The sequence below is a fragment of the Protobothrops mucrosquamatus genome, unplaced genomic scaffold (genome assembly GCF_001527695.2).
Source record: "Protobothrops mucrosquamatus isolate PMUCROS unplaced genomic scaffold, P.Mucros_1.0 scaffold_306, whole genome shotgun sequence".
NCBI classification, from domain to species: domain Eukaryota; kingdom Metazoa; phylum Chordata; class Lepidosauria; order Squamata; family Viperidae; genus Protobothrops; species Protobothrops mucrosquamatus.
The window spans coordinates 79,054-106,565 of record NW_015386382.1 but is presented as its reverse complement, the minus strand read 5'-3'; the positions used below and the strand labels follow the sequence as shown (position 1 = coordinate 106,565).

The 27,512-nt window shown below is 36.3% G+C and overlaps 1 protein-coding gene across 1 annotated transcript in view; it reads left to right on the top strand.

Annotated features, from left to right (window-relative positions):
- Positions 1 to 8,063: 8,063 nt before the first annotated feature.
- The window catches only part of LOC107302947 (fibrillin-2), a gene marked incomplete at its 3' end in the record, with an annotated part of 98,496 nt that continues 79,047 nt past the window's right edge, over positions 8,064 to 27,512 (top strand). Inside the window, exons 1-5 of the mRNA XM_015832113.1 lie at positions 8,064 to 8,284; positions 10,650 to 10,732; positions 14,776 to 14,874; positions 16,976 to 17,071; positions 21,487 to 21,582. Of these exons, the coding sequence (XP_015687599.1) occupies positions 8,064 to 8,284; positions 10,650 to 10,732; positions 14,776 to 14,874; positions 16,976 to 17,071; positions 21,487 to 21,582 (595 nt within the window). The remainder of the gene's footprint in view (positions 8,285 to 10,649; positions 10,733 to 14,775; positions 14,875 to 16,975; positions 17,072 to 21,486; positions 21,583 to 27,512) is intronic.

Sequence of the window (27,512 nt, the reverse complement as noted above, 5' to 3'; positions counted from 1 at the left end):
TTGTCAATTTTACTAAAGTACTTCACACTAGATTGATCATTCTCCACATCTACTCCAATCTGTAAAGAGGAATGCTGTTATTTCATCAAGAAAATGGCAATGGCAAACTACTCCCAAAAATACTTGCCAAGAAAACTGTAGGTACCTCTCCAGACATCACAAGTGCAGAAAAAAAAGAAACGCATTATCATGAATTTGATTTTTTTTACAAGACATACTGTATATATAAGATAATAGAATTTTGCATTAAAAAGTAGTTATCTGGCTTAGTTTATTTAGATTTGGAAATATTTTTATTTGCTTTTTAATATATATTGAGAGGCGACTCATCTGCATGGACCCTATTTGTAACAGCAGTTTACTGTGTAAGTAAAAGAATTCCGGGTATTTCTTTTTGTTTGAATTATGATCAGCTTCAAACACAGATGTAGAATTTAAAGAATTTTAATATAAAAAGTATGGGAACAAAACTCAGTATGCTGAAAAATCAAGCATATTATTATGGAAAACTGGGACATGAACTAAAAGTTTAGTTCTGCCAAGTTTTGTTTTATCTGGAAAAATTAATAATGGGCACATAATCAAATGCCTAATATATAACCATTATAATGATTTATAAATAATGAGGAGGAAGATGAAAGAATACATAATGCTCTTTATGCCTGTTACATGTGGGCTAATAGCTGGCATTGTAAGGATACATAAAGTTCTTTTTTTCTGTACAAAATAGTATTGTAATACATTAATCTTAATGCAATAAAGCTAAACAAATAATAATCTTATCATCATCTGATTCTAAACCTCTTTTCATTTTTTTTCTCAGCCCTCCCACTGTTATAGTCCAAGTCTTCTTTCACAGTCATTTTTCAAGAATATATGTTGCTGCAAGTCCTTTAAAGGTAATGAATTTGAAGTTAATTCTCACTTGAAGTCTGGGATATTTGCAGGGGAGGTCAAAAAAGTCAAGACTGCAACCAAGTCAAACAATCAAAGTTACATCTCTTTTTATGTATTATGTATATATTTATTTTTTTTAATCCTCAGTTATCTAAGTTACCTAAATATTAGAGTGTTAATCTGTAATCAACACTGCACAAATACCATTGTATCAAAACAATATACTGTAATGTATTAAGTTTTGCAACAATGTAATAAAAATATTACTATTTACAAAATGTTCCGCAGTGATAAATCTCTTAGCTAGAAAGATCTCCATTGTAAGCTCAGAATCAAAAAGACTGTTTCAAGTGATAAGGCAACTGGTTGCTGAGCCATTTTTAACAGTTTTCCTAATTAAACTTGAAACAAAATCTTGCTGATTTATTTTGGAGTGATCTTGCTGGGGAGCACTTGTTAACTCTCTTGAAATAAAATTGTTGATGAAATAGGTTTGTTGTGAAAGTAGCCTGCCTTCACAGTATTCCAGAATGTGCTGCGTAAACTGAATCCACCAGTTGTTTGAGTTTGAATGTAAATAAGTCCGAGGGACAGATTTGTTTATTTATTTATTAGATTACCATCCTATCTTTCATCCAAGAGCTCAGAGCTATGTACATTGCACTTCATCTTAACTTTTTCCAAGAGAAGCTCTGTGAAATAGGTTGAGCTGAGAGGGATAGATTGACCCAAAATCATCCAATTAGCTTATGTGGATATGTGTGGACTAGAAATTGGTCTCCCTAGTCAAAACAGAAACAACTGTATGATGACTCTGGGTAGCTTAGAAGATTATAATGTTCAGACTTTTTTTGTCTTATTGACAATTGTTAAGTCTGGATGTTACATGGCAGGTGCCTGTCTATTTGAATTCTGAAGTCCCAGAGCAATTTAGCTCCTTCATTTTCTATTACTTTATTTTGTAATCCCACTGCTCTTGCTTGCAGGCAAATGGTATTCCTGCAGATCTTCCAATGAACCATTGCTACTTTGTCCTGTTATTGTTTGTAGTCAGTCTGTGAGAATGTCTTACAACAGTTAATAGATGGTCCCCTGTTTCTTCAGCTACAACATGGAGTTGGCATTTGATATCAGTTGCTGTTCTCATTTCTGGCTTTATATGCATTTGTTCTTAAGATTTGGTCCTGTGCAGACAAAATTAGCCCCTCTCTTTCTTCAATTTTCCTGCTCTTAGCCATTGCCAGGTCTTGTTATTTTGCTATTTTTTATGTAGCTGTGTAATACTCTGTATTGCCATGTCTCTTTTTGTTCTTCATTTGTTCTTTCTTGTAGACCAGTTTGGTCTCTCCAGTACTCAAGTAAGCCTTTTCCTGGATCTTTCATTATCAGATACGTTTTGCCAGATATTAACCAATCTTCAATTTCACCTTTTTGCGGTATATTGTTAAATTGACTAGCAATGGAGTGGGTATAGGCCAGTTAAATGTTTCAATCAAAAACCATGCAGTTCATCTTCACCTAGTACTGACTAATTCTTGATCTTCCTTGCCCTTTTCGCCATCATTACTGCTGTTATTATATTATCAGTATATGTTATTATTATATGTTAATATATTGGTATAATTGACAGATTCACAGTCTAAGACTGATAGAAACTTAATAATTCAAGTCTTAACCAACAACCTAAAATGATTAAGTAGTTCTAACAATATAGAAAGCTCCAAAATAGGGAAGGTGTTTTGTAAAATTATGGATTTGGGTATTCAGGAATTCTGATAAATTCATTATTTCCAGATTTTGAAGAAATCCTTTAGGTATCACTCCAAGAGCTTCAGTTGTGATTAATATAATAGATTTCTTTTTCCATAAGTCCTCAACTTCTCTCTGCAAGTCCCAGTATTTTCTATTTTTTGTCTAATTGTTTTCCTCAATCCTAGCATCAAACAGAATAGCAACATCAACGAATCAGACTTTCTTCTTTCTGAGCAACAATAACATTTTATTGGAATCCTATGGAAAGAATCTTAAAGCAGCTAACATAAACAAATCCACTACACTTGTGTTAAAAAATGCTTAAAATATTATATTGTCATCCCTGGAGTGTGATATGTATACAGGAATGTAATCAAAATCATAGAGTGGAAGGGACCTTATAGGTCATTTAGTGGAAATCTGTCCAGGGAGGGATATGCTAAAGCATTTCACCAAATGGCTATTCAGTCTCAAAAATCTTATTTCACTTATTGACATTGTTTACCACAGTAGAGAGCAATTCCTCCTAATATGTAACCTGAATCTGATTCTCCACAGTTTTAGCATGTTGGTTCTGAACTGCCCTGCAGATAACCAATTATATCTTTACTTTCTCTCTATATGGCTGCTCCTTCATTATTTGAAGGTTGCTATTGTAAGCTGATCAGACTCTTCTGTTTCAGCTGTTTTTCATTTGCAGTTCTCTTGTCTCTTTATTTCTCAATACCATTTTTAGATTGCAGAGCTGGACCCAAGAATCAAACTTGGCTTGGCTAAGACAAAACAGATTGGGACATCACTTCTTTTGAGGTGAACTCAACGCTCCTGCTAATACATCCCAAAATGGCACTTGCATGATTTATGGTAGTGGTGGGGAAGAAATAACTGACCCATTGATCCTTTGTTATTTTCCTTTATTTCTAAGGTCTACATAGATTTGCTGTAAAGTGAAAAAATGGCAATTTAAAAATTTTACCTGACATTTAAAAATCTTAATTCAGTATACCGTGATTCCTTTTGTAGAATCTGTAGTGGTTTTAGTGTGATACCAGAGTGCAAGTATTTGTAGCATCTTTTAGATCTAGGATTTTTTTTAATGTGACAGACCCTAGAACATGCTATATTTTGGGTTTTTAATTTTCTATTCTACAGCAGTAAAATGATATTTTTGGACCAACACCCATAAAAGTTTAATCTACAAAGACAAAAAGGTCTATCAGACTAGAATGCTCATAGGGCAGCTAAAATTATGTATTTAAATGATGTAAATAATTTTTCTTACATAGACATTTAAAAAACACCTAAACAGATCACATTTTTTCTATTAGCAATTTTTATTAGCTTTCTATTTCAACATATTATTCCAAATATAGCCAATTACTTCTAAAAGTTAACTATATAGTTGGTATTTCTATATAGACAATAATGATAAAAGTTCCATAGCTTTTGAGGTTAATTCTACTGACTTCAGTTTTAATTTGAATGTTTTAACACTATTTTATATTTTGTATTTTTATTATAGAATTTTATGAAATATTTTCTTTAATTTTAATTATTTTGGGAGCTACATTTACTTCAAGGAATTTATATTATTATTATTATTATTTTACAAAAAATGAACCTGTTTATTGAGTTTTTTGGGTCTTTCTCTTCAGTGATTGGTCGTAGTCTATGCAGTAATGACAGTTGGCTGTGCATGGTTTTTATTTTTCCCAAACCAAACTATGGATGTTTACTTCGCTTTTTTTGTATAACTTTCGTAGTATGCCTTCCACAGGATGGGTATTTGAGACATTATCTATCTCTTGATCAATCTCTGTCTACTTTTGCCATTAAAGTTGGTGCTTTTGTTATATACTGTCATTTTTCTGGAATGTTTCTGGCATTCCCATATTTTTCCTTATTGATTTTTTTTCTGATTTTTTTTCTTATTTCTGATTATTTTTTCTTATTTACGAGTGTTCTGTTAAAACTTTTGCTTTGCTCTCTTGTTCCCTGCTTATATGAATTTGTCATTCTATTTTGGTTTCATTTCATCTGTTTCATGACATTGCTTTTAACATATCCACGGGGTAATAGATTCAGTGTGCGTTGCTTGGCACATAGACACTTTTTTCATTTAAGACAGCTGTAGATTAAATGGAAAAGCCTTCCTCCAATGGCTGTACTCAATATTGTGTAATATAACATTTTATTGCTTTCTTCCCTGATTTTGGCCCCTTCTCCCATAAATGGTATTGGTGACTTTAAAGTAAAAGGATGGCAGGAAAGAAAAAACAGAGACATGTATGTATGTATGTATGTATGTATGTATGTATGTATGTATGTGTGTGTGTGTATGTATATATATATATAATCACAGCTAACCATAATCGTAAGTATAGAATAAGAATAACTAACAGTCAAATACTAAGGGAACTTTAATCATGGCACGGTAACCAGATATATCTTTCTTTCTTGTTTCCATTCCAAAGATCAGCTAAGGTTGTTAGGTCATACTATGAAAAGTAATTTTGGATATTCTATAAATTCCAGTAGGCACTGTTGGACTTCTTCAAAAGTGATGTCTATATTTGTAGCATTTTTATAAACCAACCAGCTTATGGAATCCTCCCAATAAATATATTTTAAGATGCAGTAATTCCTTATTAGGAATCATCGTTGAGGGAAATGGGCAGTTCCAAAATGTGATAAACAAACAAACAGACCCCTAAGAGGTCCAGGAGAACTAGTAGGATTGCATCCTTCCCATCCAGTCCAAGTCCTGATAATGCTGGAGGAACTGAGTCGTTCTGTGAGGAGTGGCAGAAGTTCAGGCAGCAACCATAAAGGAACTGCAGTAGCAATGGGTGCAGGAAGAGCTACTTGGCGGGGTTTACATGCCTTTTCTTCTTGAGGGAAGTGCTTCTATCTGGTTTTCTGAAACTCTCAATGCATCCTAAAACAGAATAATCTGCTAGAATTGGATTCCTCATCATTTAACACACACACCCATGTCTACAGGTGTTGGTTGCGTCCTAAATTAATTTCAGATAGCTGATTGCTGAGGCTCCCCACCTGTTGCAATAGTCCCAATCTTTAACTCTAGCAAATCAGAAGTCATAATATATGAGGCCAGTCCCAGCCTAGCTAATGTAATCATCTGGAGAAGAAAAGTTGAGCGAGCAGATGTTGCTTCTCTCCACATGCTTTGTCCACCTTCTCGAGAAAACAAGATGAAAATAGCCTGTATTTATTTCTCTCTCCTTCCAGAAGAAATAAAAGCTTGTTTTTTCCAGAAGGCTTCAGATGACTGTAGAGCTACAATAACCTATTTGTGTTTTTGTATTATTTTATCCCCTTATTGCTAGAATTTTAAAATATTCTATTGTTATAACTTTTAATATCTCTAAACTATCTAGAATTCAAGAGGATGGAAGCACTAAATTGTATAAATGGCATGAGAAATAAATTCTATTCAGAATGGAAAAATGTTGCTGGCAATGGTGCAAAGAGAGAGCTCATCTCTCTTCATTGCATCCATTGCCATGAGACTTCAGAGAAGTCTTACAAAAGACCTCATTTTGATTTGACCCATCCTGAAAGTTTCTAATTTTTGTTCAGCCTTTTATTTTCTGCTGCGTTGTTCTCTGCTTCCTGTTAAACACTTTTGCTCTGTTAAAGAGAAGGGGATGCTTAGGAATAATAGCTTAAACTGATCTAGATATTTTATAATCCAGAGATTGGTCAGGGCTAGAGCAGGACTGCTGAGAAAAGATTCCTCAAAAGCATTCTGGAAGCTATCTCTGCTGCAAGAGCAAAACATCCATTTTGGGGGGGAATAACACCCTCCTCCTATATTGCTTTCTTGAACTTTAAGTTGGACCAAAGGGAGTGGCCAAATATTTTCATACCCTTCTTTTTCAAGGAATTATTGTTCCGTTTCCAAGATCATTTTGCCAACAACGGAGTTCTGGACATGGATATTTCTGAAACATTGCAAAAAAATAATAATAAATCCTCCCTTGTTTCACTGATCAAAGCTGACCCAATGTTCTTATTGACATCAGTGGCTATGGATTGGTTTCATGCTCAGTATGGTTCCTTTTACAAGAGCCTGTCAGGTTATTGAAGAATTGTTATGAAATCCCCTTGTGCACGTCAGACACATAGACGCTGACAAACTACCACAAGCTACTTGTGTAGCCTAAATATATTTCTTTCAAACTCAGTAAGCGAAGGGCAACGCAAAGTTTTACTGGCAATCAATCCGATCCGTCTTTTTGTTTTTATGGCAGTATAAAAGAATTGCGATAGAAAACGGCGGCGGCGGGTAAAAGCCTCCTTTTAACCCCTTCGTTGGGTGCAAAGAGGATGCCAAGAGCCACCGGAGAAGGCACAACGGTGTGGTACTCAGGGACGAAGGGACTGATTGACTGGCGCCCACCTCCTCCTCCTCCTCCGTCAGTTTTCTCCAGCGCCCCCTTCCAACTTCCCGGCCCCAGCTCCTTCTCTCTCATCTCGGTTTCCAAAACTTTCCCTCTCCTTCAGCCAATTACCAGCGCCGCGCGGGCTTTCCTTTTCCACCCTCCGCCCCCACCCGACTCTCGGCGCCCCCTTGGCGCAGCCTCCAGCCCGCCTCCAGTGGGCTCCTTTCCCACGTGTTTGGCGCGCCGCCGCTGCTCTCCACTGACAGGCAGGCAATCGCCTCCCCCTTGCCCTTTCTTTCCTCCCTCTCCGAGCCGCGCTTTCCTCCTCCCCTCATTCTTCTTGCCGTGCACCGGATCGCCGCCTTTCCTAGCTACTCGGGCGGCAGCGGCGTAGCAGGAGTTCCTGCATTTTTTTATTTTTTATTTTTATTTTGTCCCCGGGTTCGCCGTCCGGATGAAGTTGGCTTGTGTGCGCTGTCGTCGTGAATAACTTCACGTTTTATTTTTTGAGGCAGAAAACCCCCCCTTTTTCTTTTCCTTTTTTTTTGCAAAGAATAATTTCGGTCCACTGAGGATTCTTTTCAGTTAGTGTAAAAAGACTGGGTCAGAAAACGTTTCCCGCCTTCCTCCCCTTTTCCTTTTTTTCCCCCCCGGCCTCCCCCGCCCCGAAAGAAACTGGAAGCCTCACTTGTTGCTCTGACCAGGGGTTTGTGTGTGTCTCTGTGTGTGTGTGTATGTACGTGTGTGTGAAATTTGCGCGCTTTCCAGTTGCTTAGGAGGAAAAAGGGGGAAGGGGGGGGGAGGAAGATGCTTCGTGGAAGGCGAGCAGCAGTGCCCTTGACCGCCGCGACCCGCAAGGCGTCTCGCTGAGGGGGCGAGGGCCAGCAGCAGGAGCGACGCTCGCCTCGCCGAGGAGGGCAGCGGGCGAGGAGGAGCAGCAGCGGGCGCTCCCCTAGGAACAAGTCGGACTCGGTGCCGACCCCTCAGGAATTCCTGCCGTCCGCGATGGGGAGACGGCGGGCGCTCTGCCTGCAGCCTTATTTCCTTTGGCTGGGGTGTGTGGCGCTCTGGGCGCATGGATCCGCTGGGCAGCAGCGGCACGGTCGTCCGGCGGAGGGTGCAGATGCTAGCCGCTACTCTATCTTGGGGAGCCTGGAAGGAGGCACAGCGGCCGCCGCCGCCGCCAACCGCGTCCGCAGGAGAGGCCAGCAGGACATGCTCAGGGGGTAGGAAAGCAACCTTTGCTCGCACCCACGTCCGCCACAGGTAGGCCTGTTTCCTGCAGACAGCAGTGGAGGTAGTATAAACCTACGCCTGGATGGGATCACTACAGACGGCAGGTAGGGGATGGCATGCCGTAATGTGCCTTCCTAGGGATTAAATCGCCTAATCCCCGGATCAAAGGTGAGGGGACTAGGGCTGGAGTCTACCTGCCCTTCTTGGCTCTGCTACTACGCGCAGGAATTTCTGGGCTCTGCTCTCCCCCTTCCACTTAATTTGACCCTGCATCTCTGAGAGGGTTGTCTGAAGTGGTACAATTCAGCCACAGGTTTTCTTCCTCAGCTGCTGTTTGGGGGAAAATAGGCCACATGTATATAATTACACAACAGAAAGTATGTAGTTAATCACACCTTTCAAGTTCAAGATATGAACTTATACAGGCCTTAATATCTGAAGGTAACTCACGGATAAAATGATGCTGTCGTTTTTCTGTTTCTGTAACACCTACAACTAGCCATCTTCCACTTTTAAGCGTTAGTCCACAATACTAATATCAAAATTAGTCCCTTATGGCTTGCAAACTTTACTTCCTCTAAAAATTACAGAATTCCAGTTTACTCAGTCTCGTTTCAGTCATCTATTTCCACTTTTCCAAAACTTTTCTTTAACTTTACATAGCTCTGGGCAGGTATTTCTCCTGCTTTAAATACAATGACCATATTCATTTTTTAGTCATGTAGCCTGTTGGCCATTGACCAACTTTGTGTTTCAGGTATATCCTCATTGGCTAAAATGCCATTTCAAGGTTGTAGCCTTTAAAGACACAGCATACTATTTTATTCTTATTTTATCCTTAAAGAGTGAAGCAGTCCTGAAATCTATCAGTAGTTACAGACTTACAGTTCATAAGCCTGTTTTGATGTCATCTTTCTGCCAAATTATTTTTTTACTTCTAAACCCATTGTCTTTCTTTGATTTGATTATTAACCTTTTCAAGATCATGGCCAGGCCTGCATGATGCAGGAATGTCTATGTACCTAACTACCTCAGCAGCCTGTGTCCAAGCAATTCATTTACCCACAGGTGGCATCAATTCTAGGGCAAAACCACATTGTTTAAAATACACTTCCACCTTGCTTCTCTAACAAATCTGTATATCCAAAACTGAATTGCACTTAGGTTTTAAACAGTTAATTGTTTGAAGTATTGCCATAACATTGGCAACACTTCACTCAGTATTTCCGTGATTTTATGAAAGAATCCTAATCATTAAAAATAATTATTTTCTCCTTATTTCACTGTTCCATAGAATTACATACAATAAGCACAATTCCTTGTTTTAAAAGTACTTGTAGAAAGCTTGCTCACAAATTTAAATTGGAAGCTCCATATATAATTTCCTTTACTTTATTCCTATTTGCTTGTTGTGTTCATTTTAATTATGTTGCAACAGCCACTTCTTTGTTTTACTTGTTTTCTCAGGTAAAATGCATCATACCTTAACATATTCCCTTTATAAACTTTTAGTCTAAATACTTGGCAGGTTTCTCAGTTTTCCTTTTGAACACTGCAATATGTCCTTTCCCATATTTATAGTTGTTATTCTTTTAAATGTTAATGTTGGTCCTTGTGGGAAAGTTTTCACATGTCTTGAGGGTCTGATGTAAAAATAAAACAAAAAAAACAACTGAGGGGTCCTTGGTGCTCTCTGAGTTAGTTGTTTTCTTGCAGATGTTTCATTACCCAAACTAGGTAACATCATCAGTTAGTTTTCTAAAAGCCAGTTGAAAAAACAATTGGCTTTTAGAAAAGTAAACATATATAATGTGATACTAAGAACAGTGCCAAATGTAGCAGACATTATCAAGTTTTAAAGGGTTTTGGTATAGTAAAGTTGAAGAATCATTTCAGTTAAAACCTGATAAAGATAAATGCTTTTTCAAATTTAAGGGGAGAAACAGAAGTGGCACTGTATAAAATATGTGACAAATCCTTTCCATTTTAAGTCTTTGCAATGGCATACTTGTATACCAGTTTGATATACGCTGTAATTCTTTCTCTTAAGATAGAAATGTTATGTCAGATGTCTTTGATATTTCACTCTTAATAAAAATAAAGTATGCATGAATTTGTCCATTGTTCACTACTCACAGTGTGGTTTAAAATAGAAAGCTTATTGCTCATCTCCCTCTTTTTGTGCTAAGAAGCAGGTTATTAATTTTTTAAAGGATTTGTAGGAAACTTTTGTTTAGAAATATAAAACCTATCTGAATTTGTCTGCCAATATTTTTTTATTCTATGGAGCAAATATTTGAATGGCTGTTCCAAATGACCTGTGTTTTTGTGTATGTATTTGTTTGCATGCAACAGACCAAATGTATGTGGCTCCAGGTTCCACTCCTACTGTTGCCCTGGATGGAAAACACTCCCTGGGGGAAATCAGTGTATTGTTCGTAAGTGTTCTGGCTTCAGAATTTGCAATATTGATTTTTAACAGATACTTAACATTTAAACAAAAATATGTATTTACACTACAATAGTTGAATTGCTAATTTTAGGCTTCAGCTTGGAATTTAAGAAATAGCAATTGCTTGACAGTTTTCAAAACAAAAACAATGGCATTGTGTACTATAGTTCAAAAATAATTTGATAAGAATTCATTTTTGAAATTCATAAATAATATAGTACACAAATAATATGAATTATTTAGGATATTTGTATTTTTGTTGTACTTAAGTTATAATAGATTTAGATTAGATGTGATAAGTATTTTAATAGCTTAAGAATCTTGTTTGGCCAATGTTATCTTTGTGCTGAGAAATGTGATTACTGATTTGACTTGGCAAATGGAATTTAGTTGCACTCTGGGATTCACCAAGCCAGACCTCTACAATCTATGCTTGAGATCAGCTTACAGCTCTAGAACATTTGAAAAATAATAAAAAGTCTTGGGCAAAACCAGGACAGAATATTTTTGATATTTGATTCTGATTTTTCTGTTTATCTACTATCTATAGATGATATAGAAATTATATGTATTTTGGGGTAAATTGGATTTATATATTAGCAGTGAAATCCTATGTATGTTTATTTACAAGTAATTCTTATTAAATACAATAGGGTTTATGCCTGAAGGGCAAACAATGGACTATATTAAATTATGAATATGTGGTTGCTTTCCTTTAAAAAAAAATTAAATGCAATGAATTGACTTAGATCAAGGCCACTGCATGGGTGGGAGAAGTTTTTCCCACAGCCTTTACCTTTACTCCTCTCATGGAGATTAAAATTAAAGACTCCTTTGGTTCCAGTGAAACTTCTCACCTCATATACAAAATTGAATTTTCAGAAATGTAGAGTTTGAGAAGATTAGTCTTTTTTATATGGTGCTATTTTCTGTTTAAGAAATAAAAATCCCAAAGGCATTTGTCTGCTACCCAATTAACACATTGTATAATTAGCCTGCTTTTATGGTTCATTGTTATTGTGGTAATGAGAGAAGCCTACCAGTTATTTCACCCAATATAATAACAGTTCATGAAGCCAATACTAAACTCATATACTATCACATCCTAATATTATCCTAAATCAAATAGCTTAACAATCACACATGTACAGTTGTGCATAAATCTCAAAGTACCTTACAATGTCAATCAATAACAGAGATCCATCACCAGGAAAGAAAAAGATACAGCCCAGTGCAATGCCACATAACAGCCTCTATTCTACTAAAAGTACTCTCCATCTTAAGTTATGTTCATCAGCTTGCATCCTATCACCCCACTTTTGCTTCTCATTCCCTTTCAGGCATCTGGGTATGCTTCAAAAGAAAGTGTCCCAAAGGTGCTTTTTCAAGAGGCAACCGGACTTTCTTTGTTTTTTCCCTGAAGACATTTCTCTTCTCATCCAAGAAGGTTATTGGATGAGAAGCAAAATATTGTCAAGGAAAAAACAAAGAAAGTCCAGTTGCCTCTTGAAAAAGCACCTTTGGGACACCCATGACCTGGATGACTGAGAATCTCCATAGGCATTCAGAAGAAAGTATTGAACACCAAGTATTGAACACCAATTGTTTTTTCTAACAATACTTCTGGATCCCACCCAGAATTGAGATAAAGGATGCATTGGGAGCCTCCCAGTTAAAAAAATAAAAATAGAAAAATGAGGGACATGGAACCTGATGGTTGCCAAGAAAACTATCTATGATCATACTTATGCCTGTGAACATTATATTCCAGGTACAGAAACAGATTTAAATCATTCATTTTTGCCCAGAATTCCTCTTAACACTGCCCAGAGTCCCTCTGTGAGGGAGATGGGCACTTTTAATGTGATAAATAAATAAATTGCACACACACACACACATACACAATTATGAATATGTGGTTGCTCTGCTTTTTAAAATGTTTTAAATGAAACAAATTGACTTAGATGTGTGTGTGTATCCTTTCTTTCAGAAGCTCATTGTATTTTATCCTCTAGTAATCTTGTGAGATTAGTTGGACAGAGGGATAAGACATGGTCTCAAATAAATCAATAAGGGTGGATTATAACTTTGATCTTCCCAGCCAGTCATTTCTTTCACCAAGATACAAAAATGATACTCAGTTTAAATATTTCTAACAACTCTTGAGAAACCCTAGGATTACACCCTTTGTAGGCAGAATCATGTTAATTTATTATATCTCACATTTTGATGTTCCATCCAATTAGACAACTGTTACAGAAGAAATTGTATTCTCAGTTATAAGGAAATCTACACATATCATTTTGGCGTACTTCATGTTTCACTTTTTTGTTTATCATAATACTTTTTTGATCTTAATATTAAATATTAATCAGATATTTAAGATGATAGGTTACACTTACAGATTACACTTATGATTGTTCATTTAACAATGGTTCAAAATTAGGACAGACTAGGAAAATGTTTTTTTTAAGTTTTTGAAATTACAACTGCTGTATTACACTTGTAGTCACGTTATCATGATTAGGACACTTGGAAACCAACTCACATGACTGTTGCAGCATTTTATGGTAATGTGATCAGGATTTGTGACTTTCTCAGTCAGCTTATGGCAAAGTCAATTGGGGAAGTCAGACCATATGAATCACTTCATAAACACATTATTCATTTAGCAACTGTGGTAAAAGTGGTCATAAAGTTGGGCCTGATCACATGATACTTTTTTACTGACTGCATCATTTAGTGACTAAAATTCTAGTCCCAATTGTGTTCATAAGTCAGGAACTACCTGTAATAATATTAAATAATATTCCAAATACCAGGAATGATAAAATTACTCTGCTTAATGTGGCTCTCATTGCCCATAGCATTTAGTTAAAATATTCCTGTCATAGGGGTATTTTGAAATAAACCCCTTTGAACTAATAAACTTCTTTTGAAGTAAAAAGAAATCAACCATGAAAGAAAAGATGTATCTGTAATATGCATTCATTTACATATCACTTTAGCTCTGATAGTTTATAGTTTGCAAAGGGGCAGTTAAAGCAAAATAAAATCTTATTATGCTATTTTCGTAAGTGTAGTCTGTTAACCAAGAAAAAAATATTGTTCTTTGAAATGAAGTTAGAGATACATTTGCAATTAGTGCTTCTAAATAATGTCTAAAAATCTCGAAAAAAAGCTATTAACATGCTTTGGTTAGGAAAATAACATTACTGAAGATTTTTTTTAAAGATAGCATCAACAGTAGTTTAATCTTGCAAGGCCAATACAGATATGCTAAATGCAAGAATGTATTAATAAATATATAAAATTAACAATCATGAGTTTGTGTGGAGAAATAGAACTAGAATTCAGATAAAAGGGAACAGGTTTCAGTTGACTTCCCCTTTCATATCATACTTCTGATAGAAATATTTTCCTCATGAAAGTGTTCAGTGGGAAACTTCCATTGCTTATCAGTGATTACAGTAGCATCTTAGGATGGCTTATTTGTAGACATCCCTTTCCTACTGATCCCCATATCTCCCACTCACATATTATCTTGAGAGTAAAAACCTGATACCCCATTTTTATCCATATAGATCAGGCATGTCAAACCCGTGACATCACGTGATGTTGCACAACCTATTGGGCCAGTTTTGCCATTGCTGGCAATGGGGTGGGCACGGCTTCCATGTGATGCGTACGGCCCGTGGGCCGGCAGTTTGACACCCCTGATATAGATGATCTGTTTTCTATACTGACTTTGTAATACGTATATATAATTTGCAGGGAGTAGAATTTTGTGTGCTTTGTCCCACAGTGAACATTGTAAAGATATTGAATGAAGACTGTTGTTGTCATTCTGTTTGTTGGAACAATAAATAAATGATAAATGAAAGCAAAATAATAAAAATTCCTGATCTAGTTTCAATATATAGGGAAATGCCTACATCCGATAGTTTTTAAACTTTTAAACATATGTTTTTATTGTTTGTTTAACAATGTAATGTTGCAAGTCATAATAATATATTATTTTTTCCACAGCAATTTGTAGAAATAGTTGTGGTGATGGATTTTGTTCTCGTCCTAATATGTGCACTTGCTCCAATGGACAGATATTGCCAAGCTGTGGACCAAAATCTAGTAAGGCTTGAATAGCATCCTTTTCATTTTATTATATGTAATAAAGATGTTTTCTGTTTAAGGTTAGAGGGATTGCATTCACTGTGGAATTAGGTTTAAAAATAGGTAAATAGTAAATCCAGTTATTGCCTTTTGAAAGTTCTGGTATCTGTCTAGGGATTTCCTACCCTACAGTTGTTCACAGATCATGCTGGGTCAGGATATAATATTAGTTTATTGAAAATTTTAAATAGCTATGTTTGTACTATATGGTAATCATTAAGTTATGATTGAGATTGTGGATTCACCAAGTCAGAAGCAAACAATCTGAATTATAGAATGTAAACATGGATGAACATGATTCTAATTCTAATTTCACTGATTACCTAGTTTCTTTCCAGATCTGTATGTTTGATCGTAAAGAACCATTGCAATCATTGTTGACTTTGCCTATGTTTAACTACCTAAATATTAGGGCTGTGCAAAGTTTCAAACACATACTTTGTTTTGATAGCTTGTATGAAGCACCCTTTTGAAGTTATTTCATGAAGGACTATATCCCCTTCCCCCTTCTTAAAGCAAAGTGAAGTAAAATATCCACATAGTTTCCCTTCCTGTTGTTTTGAACCCATTCGTTTTTGCTTGTGATCATTTAAAGTATCCCATTGTTTTACTGGATTTTTATATTGGGTTATAATTTTTATGAGCCACATTGTGGGAAAAGTTTTTTTGATTGAAAAATAAGATATCAACTATGTTATGTGGTAAATAACTAAAATATGTAACTTGTATATTTAAAATAGCAATAACATGAGTTTAGATGTGGAATAATTGAACAATTAAAGTGGAAATTAATTGAAATCAGAATGATAGAGTTTTAAAATAAAATGAGTGTAATAAACATTTAAAAAAGCTTGAAAGCATTAATAGAGAACCAGTTAGAGATTATTAGAGATCAAGGTAATGTAATCAAAAAGAATTAGTGGAGGAAACCACATTCTAAATATAGAAGAAAAATTATTGTTGGGTTGAGTTTATTAATGCAGAATTCAGACACCCTATGTATTATTTTGGCAAAGAAATGAAACATTGAAATAGCATTTGAGGAGCAAGGAAATAGATGAAGAATTATGTGTGCGCTGATGAAGAGTAAGAAAGCAACATTAATAGGAAACAGTAAGAGTAAGAAAAAGACATTAATAGAAAACTGCACAAAAATCTGAATTAGATAGTCCTCAAAATTATATGTACAGTAGCATTTATAAAGAAGCATTTATTTGTTTATATCCTGCCTCTATTGTTTTTATAAATAACTCAAGACAGAGAACATACATAATGCTCCTTCTTCTTCCTATTTTCCTCACAACATCAACCCTTTGAGGTAGATTACAATGATTGGCCCAATGTCATCCAGCAGGCTTTCATGGCTAAGGCAGGAATGGAACTCACAGTCTCCTGATTTCTAGCCTGGTGCTTTAATTACTAACTATGGGTCACTTATATTAGAACCATAAATCAGTTTAAAGTGAAACCTTAAGCCACAAAATGCTAAAATTGTTATATATGTTACTTAGCCTGGTAATGAAAAGTTCAGAAACCAACCCACAAGCTCGGAGAATGTTATATGTCCGTGGTGGCAAACCTGTGGCACATGTGCCACAGGTGGCACGCAGAACCCTCTCTCTGGGCACGCACGCCGTAGCCCCAATCCTAGGCCTTCAGCTGGGTTTTATAAAACCTTTTAGCTTTAGGCCTCCGTGTGCAAAAAAAAAAAAAAAAAGGTTCAATCAATCAATCAATTTCAATTTCTCGCAGGAAAAAAAAGATCTCTCAAAGTTGGAATTGATTAATTGAACTTTTTAGTCCCACCCAATCTGCCATTACCACCGCAGCCACGCCCACCCGGCACCCGATGATACATAAGTGGGTTTTGGGTTGCAGTTTGGGCACTCGGTCTCTAAAAGGTTCGCCATTACTGTTATATGTTATATATTTTATGTGATGTATTTTACTGGTATGTTATGTCTATATTATTGCATTATTTCCCAATATTTGTGTCTTTTTTGCTACCTAATATAAAATGACAATTTAAGCACAACTAATTGTCTGCATTTTGCTGTAGTACAACAGTGTAACATCAGATGTCTGAATGGTGGTACCTGTCTAGATGACCAATGCCAATGTCAAAAAGGATATATTGGCACTTACTGTGGGCAACGTAAGTAGATGTTTGGCAGCCATGATTTATTTGAATGATTCCTGTCATGGATGTAGCATAGGTGTTGCATAGTCTTTGATATTTTTCAATAGCTGCTATTTCATCTGGATATGGGGACAGTGAATTCAGTGCATTTTTTGCCTATTAGGTTCAGTGATGGTCATGAACAAAACATGCATTATGTAGATAGGGTAGTTACAGGGAAGACATATTTCTCTTAGAGAGATGTAATTATTATAAAGATAGTACAGAGATGTAACTATAAGAAGTAGTAACAGTATCAATTAGTTTAAGCACCATTAGATTTGTGAAGTAAAGTACTGTCAGTAAGCAGGAACGTTTTGAATGAATTTTTACATTTCAAGGAGTTCTTGAATAAGCAGACTTTTTTAGTTTATATGTAAAAACAATAACATAGTTATATATTTTGCATTTTATGTATATATTTCATCTTAAGTTCTGCTGTTCACTTCAAATACTACAGCCTTGCTTGTTATCAAGTTCACATTCTGGTGTTTTTCAGAATAATGATCTTGGAAAAAAGCCCTGATGGTTTGGTTCTATCAATATGGCATTGTAAAGTCTATGTAATAGGCTTTTCCTTTGGGGAAGATTTGGCCTGTGAATTGTATTAAAATACCCCAAATGTTTTTAAATCAAAGGCTTGATTTTGTTTCTGAAAAAAAATACCAATTAATGGTTCATTGTTGTTGGTAATTTGTTCTTTAGTTATAAGAATGGAAATATAAGATGCAAGGAAAATACAGTTATCTATTTCTTGTCTCAGAAGATCCCGTATCATGTTTTTCGTATCCATTGCTTTTTTTTTAGCCTTCTTTCTTTCCTTTTCCTAGGCATAATATATGTATTCCCACTTCTTTTATTTTAGTTGTTTCATGCTATGTTTCTCTACTAGTTCCTTGGTTCTAATTAAACTGCATTTCATTACATTCAGTTTCCTACTGTTGTATCCTATTTTTGCTCTTTTGAGTTGGAGTACCATTTCTTTTTTAATAAAAAAATGTACCAAAATTGCACAAATATGGTCTTAACAAGCTTGTTGTCATTAATTTAATTTACCAAATTGATTATCACCTTCTACACCAGGGGTTCCCAACCTGAGAGCCGTGGGCCACTACCAGGCCGTGGCCTGCTGGCTACTGGGCCACGGAACAGGCTGACCAATGTGTGCATGTGCGCATGCACTCATCCCCACTTGTGCTAGCACAGCCGCTGCTATGAAAATGGGGCGCTGTCTGGCGGAAACTGAGCAGTGCTAGCACCCGTGTGGCAAAAACGAGGCAGTGCTAGCGAGTGTCACGTGGGTGATAGCATCGCCCCGTTTGTATCGCACATGCTCGTGGCCCTGTTTTGTGCGTGCACACATGTGCACGTAAATTGCTTCCCCCTCCCTTTCCCTCCGGTCCGCCAACTGAGAAAGGTTGAGATCTCTGTTCTACACTATTAGACAGGACAGCCTGCAGAATTCTCAAAATGTCAACAGTAAAAACATACATAAAAAGACAGCCCAGACTAAATCAACCAGAACAATAAACCATACAATGCAACAAGGGCCCCACATATGCATTAACAAACACATTAACCCAGGCCTGGGAACAGAGCCAGCTCTTATGAGCTTTGTAGAATCCAAGTAGATTATTTAAGGGAAGAGAACTCAGTTAGGAATTAATATGGTTTATCTTTAAAATTTTGTTACAGTGGTGGTACAGGAGAATGGAATATCCTGAAGAAGGGCATGACTGATTAAAATGAGATCAGGATAAAATTACACTGTAACGTTTTGTGGCAAGTCCCATTTGGAGTCATTGAATTTCAGTTCACAAGTATTTAGAGAGATAATCTTTAGATTATGACAATATAGTTATTTGTTCAGTTGCTGCCATAGTTCACTGTCCTACTGTATATAAAAAAATAATTGCATGGTAATTACTGAACAGCAATATTTCATTTAATGAGATCTAATAAAGTAAGGAAAACCTGATATATATATATATATATATATATATGTGAGTCTTTGGTATATATATATATATATATATATATACACATGCATAAATGCATACATACATACATATATAGTTTCTGCTACATTGTTTCTTGACTCTTTTCCATGCTTAAATGTTTTTTCCCCTCTTTCTACTTATCTTTTTTCTTTTGGCACAAGAGAATGAATGCTTTCAATAGTTGACCATATGCTGTTGGAGCCTTTAGTTGGGAAAATTGCCTAACATACTCAAACCAAATAACCTTTAGCTTTTTCTTAAGGAAATTATAAACTTCTTATAAATGTAGTTTTATAACAGTGAAATACAACTATTATGTATGCATCATTTTTTCATACTTTGTATAATATTAGAGCAATTGTGCATACTGCAGTGAAGGATTAATTTTGAATTTATAAGAAAGTATTACCTTTTTTCAAAATCTCTTAGAATACATGTCTACTATAGAAGTAATACAAATTTGTCTAGTTCTGTTATTCAAGTTTAAATAAGCTAACATATACACACGGGGGGAAAAATGATGCCTGTTCAAAACTTGTATTTTTTAAAATTCACACAATTATCCAGACTATGGTGAATGTCTGTGAATGAAAATGTGTTGACCAGTGGTATATGTTGGATTGTTTGTAAGTCTATGTTTTTAGACTTCTGTATAGTCATTACTCTTACTCACTCTTGCTTTGGAAGATTTTATCTTAGTTATTAATGACTACATTGTGCCAGTAAGAGAAGAAAGGTATTTATTATATTTTTATCTATTCATGACAACAGTTTTTCAGGCTGATTAGCATATTATAGAAAAGTAAATATACTAACACAATAATAATACAGTAAGCCATAAAATATATTTATTTTATTAGTAGATAACCAGTTGAATAAATGAAGCATTAAAATAATGCAATCACCCTGATACAAAAACATGAAATAAAATATATAATCGCAACTATCCAGGTATATAATATGGACAGTGTAATTTTTCACTTTCTTTTTACAAGCACTTTTTTACAGATGAGATATGTAATCTCAAGGTTTTGTAGCCTCATAACATTATATGAACCTTGATAGAAATGTCTTTAAGCTGTTGCCATTATTTTTTCAACATTGTAGATGAATTATGTTGCTTTTTTCGCATTTTGATTTTTTCAACACAATCTTTTCCTTAGTTCGCTCACTTTGAGTATTACTTGTCTCCTCTAACTATCTGGATCTATGCCCCCCCCCCCGCTTCTTTTCCCAGACACTGTGGCACTGCAAACAAATGTCATGTCCCCTGAGATGTCTAGATCTGCAAGAGAAGGGAGTGGGTTCTGCTGAATATAAATGCTTGTTTTCTTAGAGGCCAGGTCAAAAATCTTAGGGAATATAGAAAGCATAACAAATGGTGCTTTAATCGTTGTATGGTAGAAATTCTTACTTCAGACAGATGTGTGAAATTCATTATTACAGAAAATTCTTTCAGGCTGTATTTGGCACATGTAATTTCTAATATTTTATATTTAAAAAGTGATATATTTGAATATGATTTTCAGTGAAACTGTATTTTGACATTTTAGTATTGAAAACAGAATATTTCTTTCTTTTTTGCTACAATTAATGATTGGTTTAAAACAGTCTTCCTCCACTTTTCTTTGACTATATAACTAAACTTTGAGTAAGTAATGCCATTTACCTAAATGTTTTTAAGGCATTGTGTTCATGTTTTGTGTTTAGGTTTTCAATATCTATATAACATTCAAATACCTTCTAATTTCTCCAGCAGTAATGTATGATCTTTATTCTTCCAAAGCTTTAGGCACAATTTATATAACTAAACTTATCATTAAAGCAATTGAGTTTCACCCACCCATCCTTTAGGTTCATGAGAGCAGTTGGTGATTACTTTTCCCTTAAGGAAGTGATGCTTGGTGTGAGTGGACAGAAAGACGGGGTAATCCACTAGTTGCTTTTTTTCATTTGTCCCAAATTAAAATTGTAGGGACAATAACATCTGCCAGTCATTTTAAAGTGGTCATGAGGAGGAACCTTAATTTAGGTGTTCCTCAAAAATCCATTTTACATTTTCAATTATGTCTTGTCAGCATGTACTGCAAATGACACTTGTATTGGTTGACGGCAAGTACATGGTATTGTAGCATATTTTAGACTCATCAGTGAAGCTGTGTCATCTAGTGGGATCCAGGAATCATGCCTTTTCCGGTGCAGCACCTTTCCTCTGGAATGAGAACTGGCCAGAGACCTAGATGGCTCCCAATCTGATAATGTTCAAGAATTAAAGACTTGGCAAAGAATTTAAGCCTTGTCCCAGGCTTAAAATTGTATGATTTGGGTAATTAATTAATTAATACAGGCAAATTTTCCTAATTCATTTTAATATTTTTATTCAAAACACAGCTGTTTGTGAACATGGATGCCAGAATGGAGGTCGCTGCATTGGGCCCAATCGTTGTGCATGTGTATATGGATTCACAGGCCCTCAATGTGAAAGAGGTAAGAACTACAACATTAAAATGAAATGTACCCAAAATCTGAATGTTTCCCACTAATGTTTCCCATTAGTGCTAAATAAGAGGTATGCGGAACTAAATAAGAGGTGGGATGACTTTTTGCAACCTTCTGATAAGCAAAGTCAATGGGGAAGCCAATTCACTTAATAACCGTGTTACTAACTTAACAACTGCAGTGATTCACTTAACATGTGTAGCAAGAAAAGTCATAAAATGGGGCAAAATTCACCTAGCAAATGTATCATTTAGCAGCAAAAATTTTGGGCTCAATTGTGATCCTAAGTTGAAGACTACTTGTATTAGTCAAGGTATAACTGAATCAGAACTCTTCGTGCTTTGTTAGTTTATGGTTCAGTGTATTGTGTCCCATGCAGCAATACAAACTAAAGAATTTCTGACAAATGATTACTTATGCTTGAACATATCTTTCGGGGGAGCACAACTCATTTTTTGTATAATTGATTCCAGTGCTGAATTTCTCTTTCATCCTGTTCAAATAGAATCTGCTTTTTTGCAGTAAGTTAAGTCTGCAATTTCACATATTATATTCCAGGATAATAAAGAAGAGGTCTTAGCTTTTTGTGACATTCCTTGAATAGTGTTATCATGCATCATAAATATTCCTAGTCCATCAATTTCTCTTAATAGAATTTAATGTATGGTCTCCTGATGGTTTCTATTCCCATTTTCTGAAATAGTTTCAGTTTGTCTGAATTCTCCTTAATAATATGGTGTTGAAACTGATGATTTAATGTAGAGTCTTATCAATATAGAATAAAGTAGATGCAAATTAGAATTCTCTGAAAATCGGCATTTGCCTTTTTTTTGTGGTCTGTTGGTTTATACTTAGATTCATAATCAATTATTGTCCTGTGATCTTTTTCAAAATAACTTTTGTAAAGCTAGCTATTATCTTTTCCATACTTATTATTTGATTTCTGTTTTTTACATGGATAATTCTATAGTGTTGACTGCCAAATTTCATTCTATTGTTTTCAGTCTATTTCTCTTCAAAATTGGTTATTGAATTCTATTTGTCTTCTACCATCTAACACCCAATATTGTGTTGACTGCAAATTTTGTAACTGTTATTATCTCATCTAAATATAGGTAGTCCTCAACTTACAACCACAATTGAGCCCAAAATTTATGTTGCTAGGTGAGACATTTGTTAAGTGAATTTTGCCTCATTTCACTACTTTTCTTGTCACAATATTAAGTGAATCACTGCAACTATTAATTTAGTAACACAGTTGGTAAGCGAATCTGGCTTCCCCATTGATTTTGCTTGTCAGAAGGTTGCAAAAGCTGATCACATGATCCCAGGACACTGTAACCATCATAAATATGACTCAATTGCCCAGTATCTAAATTTTGATCACATGACTATGGGAATGCTACAATTTTTGTAAGTGTGAAAAGCAGTCATGTCACTTTTTTCAGTGCCATTGTAACTTTGAACAGTCAGTATGTCAAAGATTACCTGTAATTAATAAAAACGTTGACTGTTAAAAGCCAAATACTAGACATTGTAGTATCCTTCTTGATTATCTCTCCCCAGTTTATCTATATATGCATTCCACCAATTCCTTTTGGTTCAGTGTTAAAAGAAACAATTATGATATACTTTTGAACATATTTTTGAGTGGATTATACAGTCACTTATTTGTCTTTCTTAATAAATTTTTCCTTCCTTTCACTGCTTTGTTCTACCCTGCCCTGGGGCTTGTTAAGCCAACAGGAGGCTAAATGAAGTTTTATTATACTCCAAACTGGGTTATTTCAGGGGGGTCATAGTTCAAGTAGAAAAAAAAGGCTGTGTGGCATTCTAGACGGTTGAGAGGTTTCTTAAAGTCAGTCATGGCAATGGTTTCCCTTACAGTTGGTCCTCATTCCCATAGTCAGTGTTAAAAATCCTACACCATACCAAACCAAACCAAAGAAAAACCCAGCTACATTCGTTCCAATCGTGTTACTGTAAAGTCAACAGAAGATTGGGAGGCTCATATCTATGCTAGCAGAACTCTTCATTGATATATCTTTGGAGTTAAAAAAAGGAAAATTGATACATGCTGACAGAAGGGAATTTTGTCCTCACTCTAATTTTTTACAACCAGCATATCTTTGAATTAAGTTTGCAGTCTTACTAAGTTGCAAAGAAGAATGGTATGTCTGGTAATGAAGTTCAACAATAATTTGTGCATTTTCCTAAAGAAATATGTATGTTTTAGATGAAGGATCCCCAACCCCCAGGCTGTGGACTGGCACCAGTCCGTGGCCCCCAGGAACCAGTCCGTGCAAGTGAGTGAAGCCCTGTCCATACATGTGTGGGATCCAGGCAGTTCGTGAAACCATACCCTCCCGGTCTGTGGAAAAACCACCCTCCACAGAACTGGTGCATGGTACCCTAAATGCTAGAGGCCACTGTTTTAGATTATACAAAGCAGAGAAGCTAAGTGCTAAACAGACAGTAAATCTATGCTGGTAACTTAACTATATTATTATAATTCAGTAATGTACATTGAAATGTGTACAGTATAATTTTGTATATTTTATAAGATGCTCTGCTTACTTCTTAATATCTATATTCAGAATTGTAAATTTAAATAATTTATCATATCAACATTTTTATGTTATATTTAAATATCATACTTATGTATTTTATAAGGTAATTGGAATTAAGTATTTTACTTAATACATAATATATGTAGTTTTCCTTCACAATAGCCTCTAGAACACGGGTGTCAAACTCGCCACATCATGTGATGTGTTGCAACACTTTTTTGCATTGCCAGAGCTGGGGTGGGCGCACCCTCCATATGATGCAACTGGCCCACGGGCTGGCAATTTTGACAACCCTGCTCTAGAATGATAAAGCATGACTGCTTATACAACTATCTTGGTTTCCAGGCTGAAGACAAAAGGGTGAAAAGTAACTAATCATTGAACTTATTACAGTATATTTGTCATGCTACAAGAAAGTAGTTTTGGGGAGACTTTCCCAAGTCCAATTTTCTATATAAATATTTATATTTATATTCCTTATTTAACTGTTGGCTGTGGTTAGCTCTATTCTTGGCGTAAAAGACATACATTCTGCTTCTTTAGAATAAAACCTAGAACAAAATATTCTTTTTAAACAAAATGTATCTTATAAATATAAGTTTATAAGATATAAATTTCATTTAAATCATGAGAAAACACAAAAGGTAATGACTTTTTTTTATTTTAATTTGCTTGGGAAAATGAAGGTTTTAAATGGGTGCCAGAAAGATTGTAATAGAGATGCCAGATACATTTCTTTAGGGAAGACATTCCACAAGTGGGATGTCACCCTCAAAAGCTTTTTCTTTAGTTGTTTCTTGGCTTGTTTTCAGTAAGGAAGACCATGTCCAAATGTCAGCCTTTTCTTGCATTTACTTATATTGGCTGCTTATGCATCAATATAATTCAACCCAGTTATGTATAAGTCACCATATACACCCCAATACAATCATTAAAGGTTGTGAAATATTTCTTTATCATTTTCTTTTCCCAATGCTTGAAATCCCAATGCTTGTGAGCATATATACTCTCTATATGTGTGTTTCTGTGTATCATTTTTAAATAAATAGGAATTTCTGAATTTAAAATACAGATATTCAGTACCCTTTATTGACTTTTCTATTCATAACATATATTTTATCAAAATAACATATATTTTAACAAAATGAAGGAAACTGTATTTCACAATAAATATTTAAGAACCGTATATGAACATAGTTTAATGAGTAAAATAATTATTCTTCTGTGACAATGTCACAACCTAGAATATATAATTATTTTATTTTATTATTTTATTTTATTGGCATATATCAGTGGTGGCGAACCTATGGCACGGGTGCCAGAGGCGGCACTCGGAGCCCTCTCTGTGGGCACACATGCCGTTGCCCCAGCCTCGCCTCCCCCCATGACCCCCTCCTCTCCAGCAATCGCCCCTGAGCGTGGCCCATGCGGAGCAGCGCAGCCAAGGACATGGCAGCCAGGCAGCATAGACAAGACTCTGCCCTCACACCCCATTGTGCACAGTTGATGCTGCAGGGCACGGGCAGAGGGCGTGACCGCCATAGTGCTGCTGGACTGCCTGGGCTATCTGCGGTGGGCCCTGGAGGCGGTGAGTGGCCCTGCGGGCAGGCGGGGCAGGGGATGGGGGGTGGAGCGAGGGCGGGGCCAGTTTTGGGGTACTCGGTCTCTAAAAGGTTCGCCATCACTGGCATATATTGACTCTTGGAATTGATCTTGGAATTGATCAGTATTGTGAGGAGCCTTGGAATTGATCTTGGAATTGATCTTGGAATTGATCAGTATTGTGAGGAGCCTTGGAATTGATCAGTATTGTGAGGAGCCTTGGAATTGACTCTTGGAATTGACTCTTGGAGCGTATTGGCATATATTGACTCTTGGAATTGATCTTGGAATTGATCAGTATTGTGAGGAGCCTTGGAATTGACTCTTGGAATTGACTCTTGGAATTGACTCTTGGAGCGAGGGCGGGGCCAGTTTTGGGGCACTCGGTCTCTAAAAGGTTCGCCATCACTGGCATATATTGACTCTTGGAATTGACTCTTGGAATTGATCAGTATTGTGAGGAGCCTTTTTTTCAACTCTTCTGGCTTTTATAGTTTGTTTATTTTGACAGATGGACACAAAGAGATCCAGTCAGAACCCTTCCTTTCCCCTAATTTTACATATGGACAAAATTTATATTCCTTAAATTAAAAGATTCCAGGGATAACCAGCAGAGTAAGTTATAAGACATACAGATGAGTGCTACCCAGAGCTGCTGCATTAAATAAAGCACTACCTAGTTAAAAAGTCAGTAATTGTTATGACCCAGGTGGTCAGGCAAGGCAGGCCTCTAAAGAGTCCTTTATTTCTCTTAAACAGTGTTCTAGCCAATGGCCCTCTAATAACCGGTAAGGCTCCACCCTCACCCTATCCTGAAGACAGCCATCCTCAGTCCCGCAAACAACAGCCTCTATAGTACAAAGAAAGCCCACAGAGTAGGAGCACGCTCACAGGGCAAGGTCCAGGGTTTCAAATCCAATCCACCAGGCAGGGTCCAGGCACAATACAAGGGCAGTCCTCAAGACAAGAAAACAGGCCCAGAAAAGAAGCAATTCCAAAGCCCCAGTGAAGCAAAATCCAAATGTAGGCCACAAGAGAAGGGCGAAGGCCAAAACAAAATCCGAAGAACAATCTTCCAAGTAAGGCAGGGTTCCTTAACCTTGGCAACTTTAAGACTTGTGGACTTCAACTCCCAGAATTCCTCAGCCAGCAAAGTCTTAAAGTTGCTAAGGTTGAGGAACCCTGAAGTAAGGCAAGGCAAACAGCAACAGGCACGAGTAAAAGCCAGGGGAATGTAAGCTAAAGCAAACAATTGTTCCTGGCAAAGACTAACTCCCCACAGCTTCTCCTTAAGTTACTCCCCTCCAGGTGTTCTTTGTGGGGAGGGGTGGGGCGACCTCTTCCTGAGTAGCCTTGCAGTCTTTCTCTGGGCTTGCCTATGCTCTACTCTCCTTGCCCTTGGATCAAGTGTAGTAGACAGCTATTCCTTATCAGAGAAGATTGGCTGCCTATCAGCACAACTGCCAGTCAGTAGCCGATCCTCCCCTGTGACTGTGCAGGCAGGTAGCTCTTTGTCTGGTGGACCACCTCCCCCCCCCAATGCCTGAGGGGCCCAGGACAGCATCATCCTCAGCCCCTGGCGTGCTTTCCCTGTCGGATGGTCCTAGCTCTAACTCTTCCTCCTCCTCCTCTGAACCAGACTCTGAGGGGGCCATGACATAAATTGTTAGTATACTAGTATACTAACTAGTTCCCAGCTATAACTTGCATTGCTATCTTTTTCCATAATTTTACATTTACAAAACT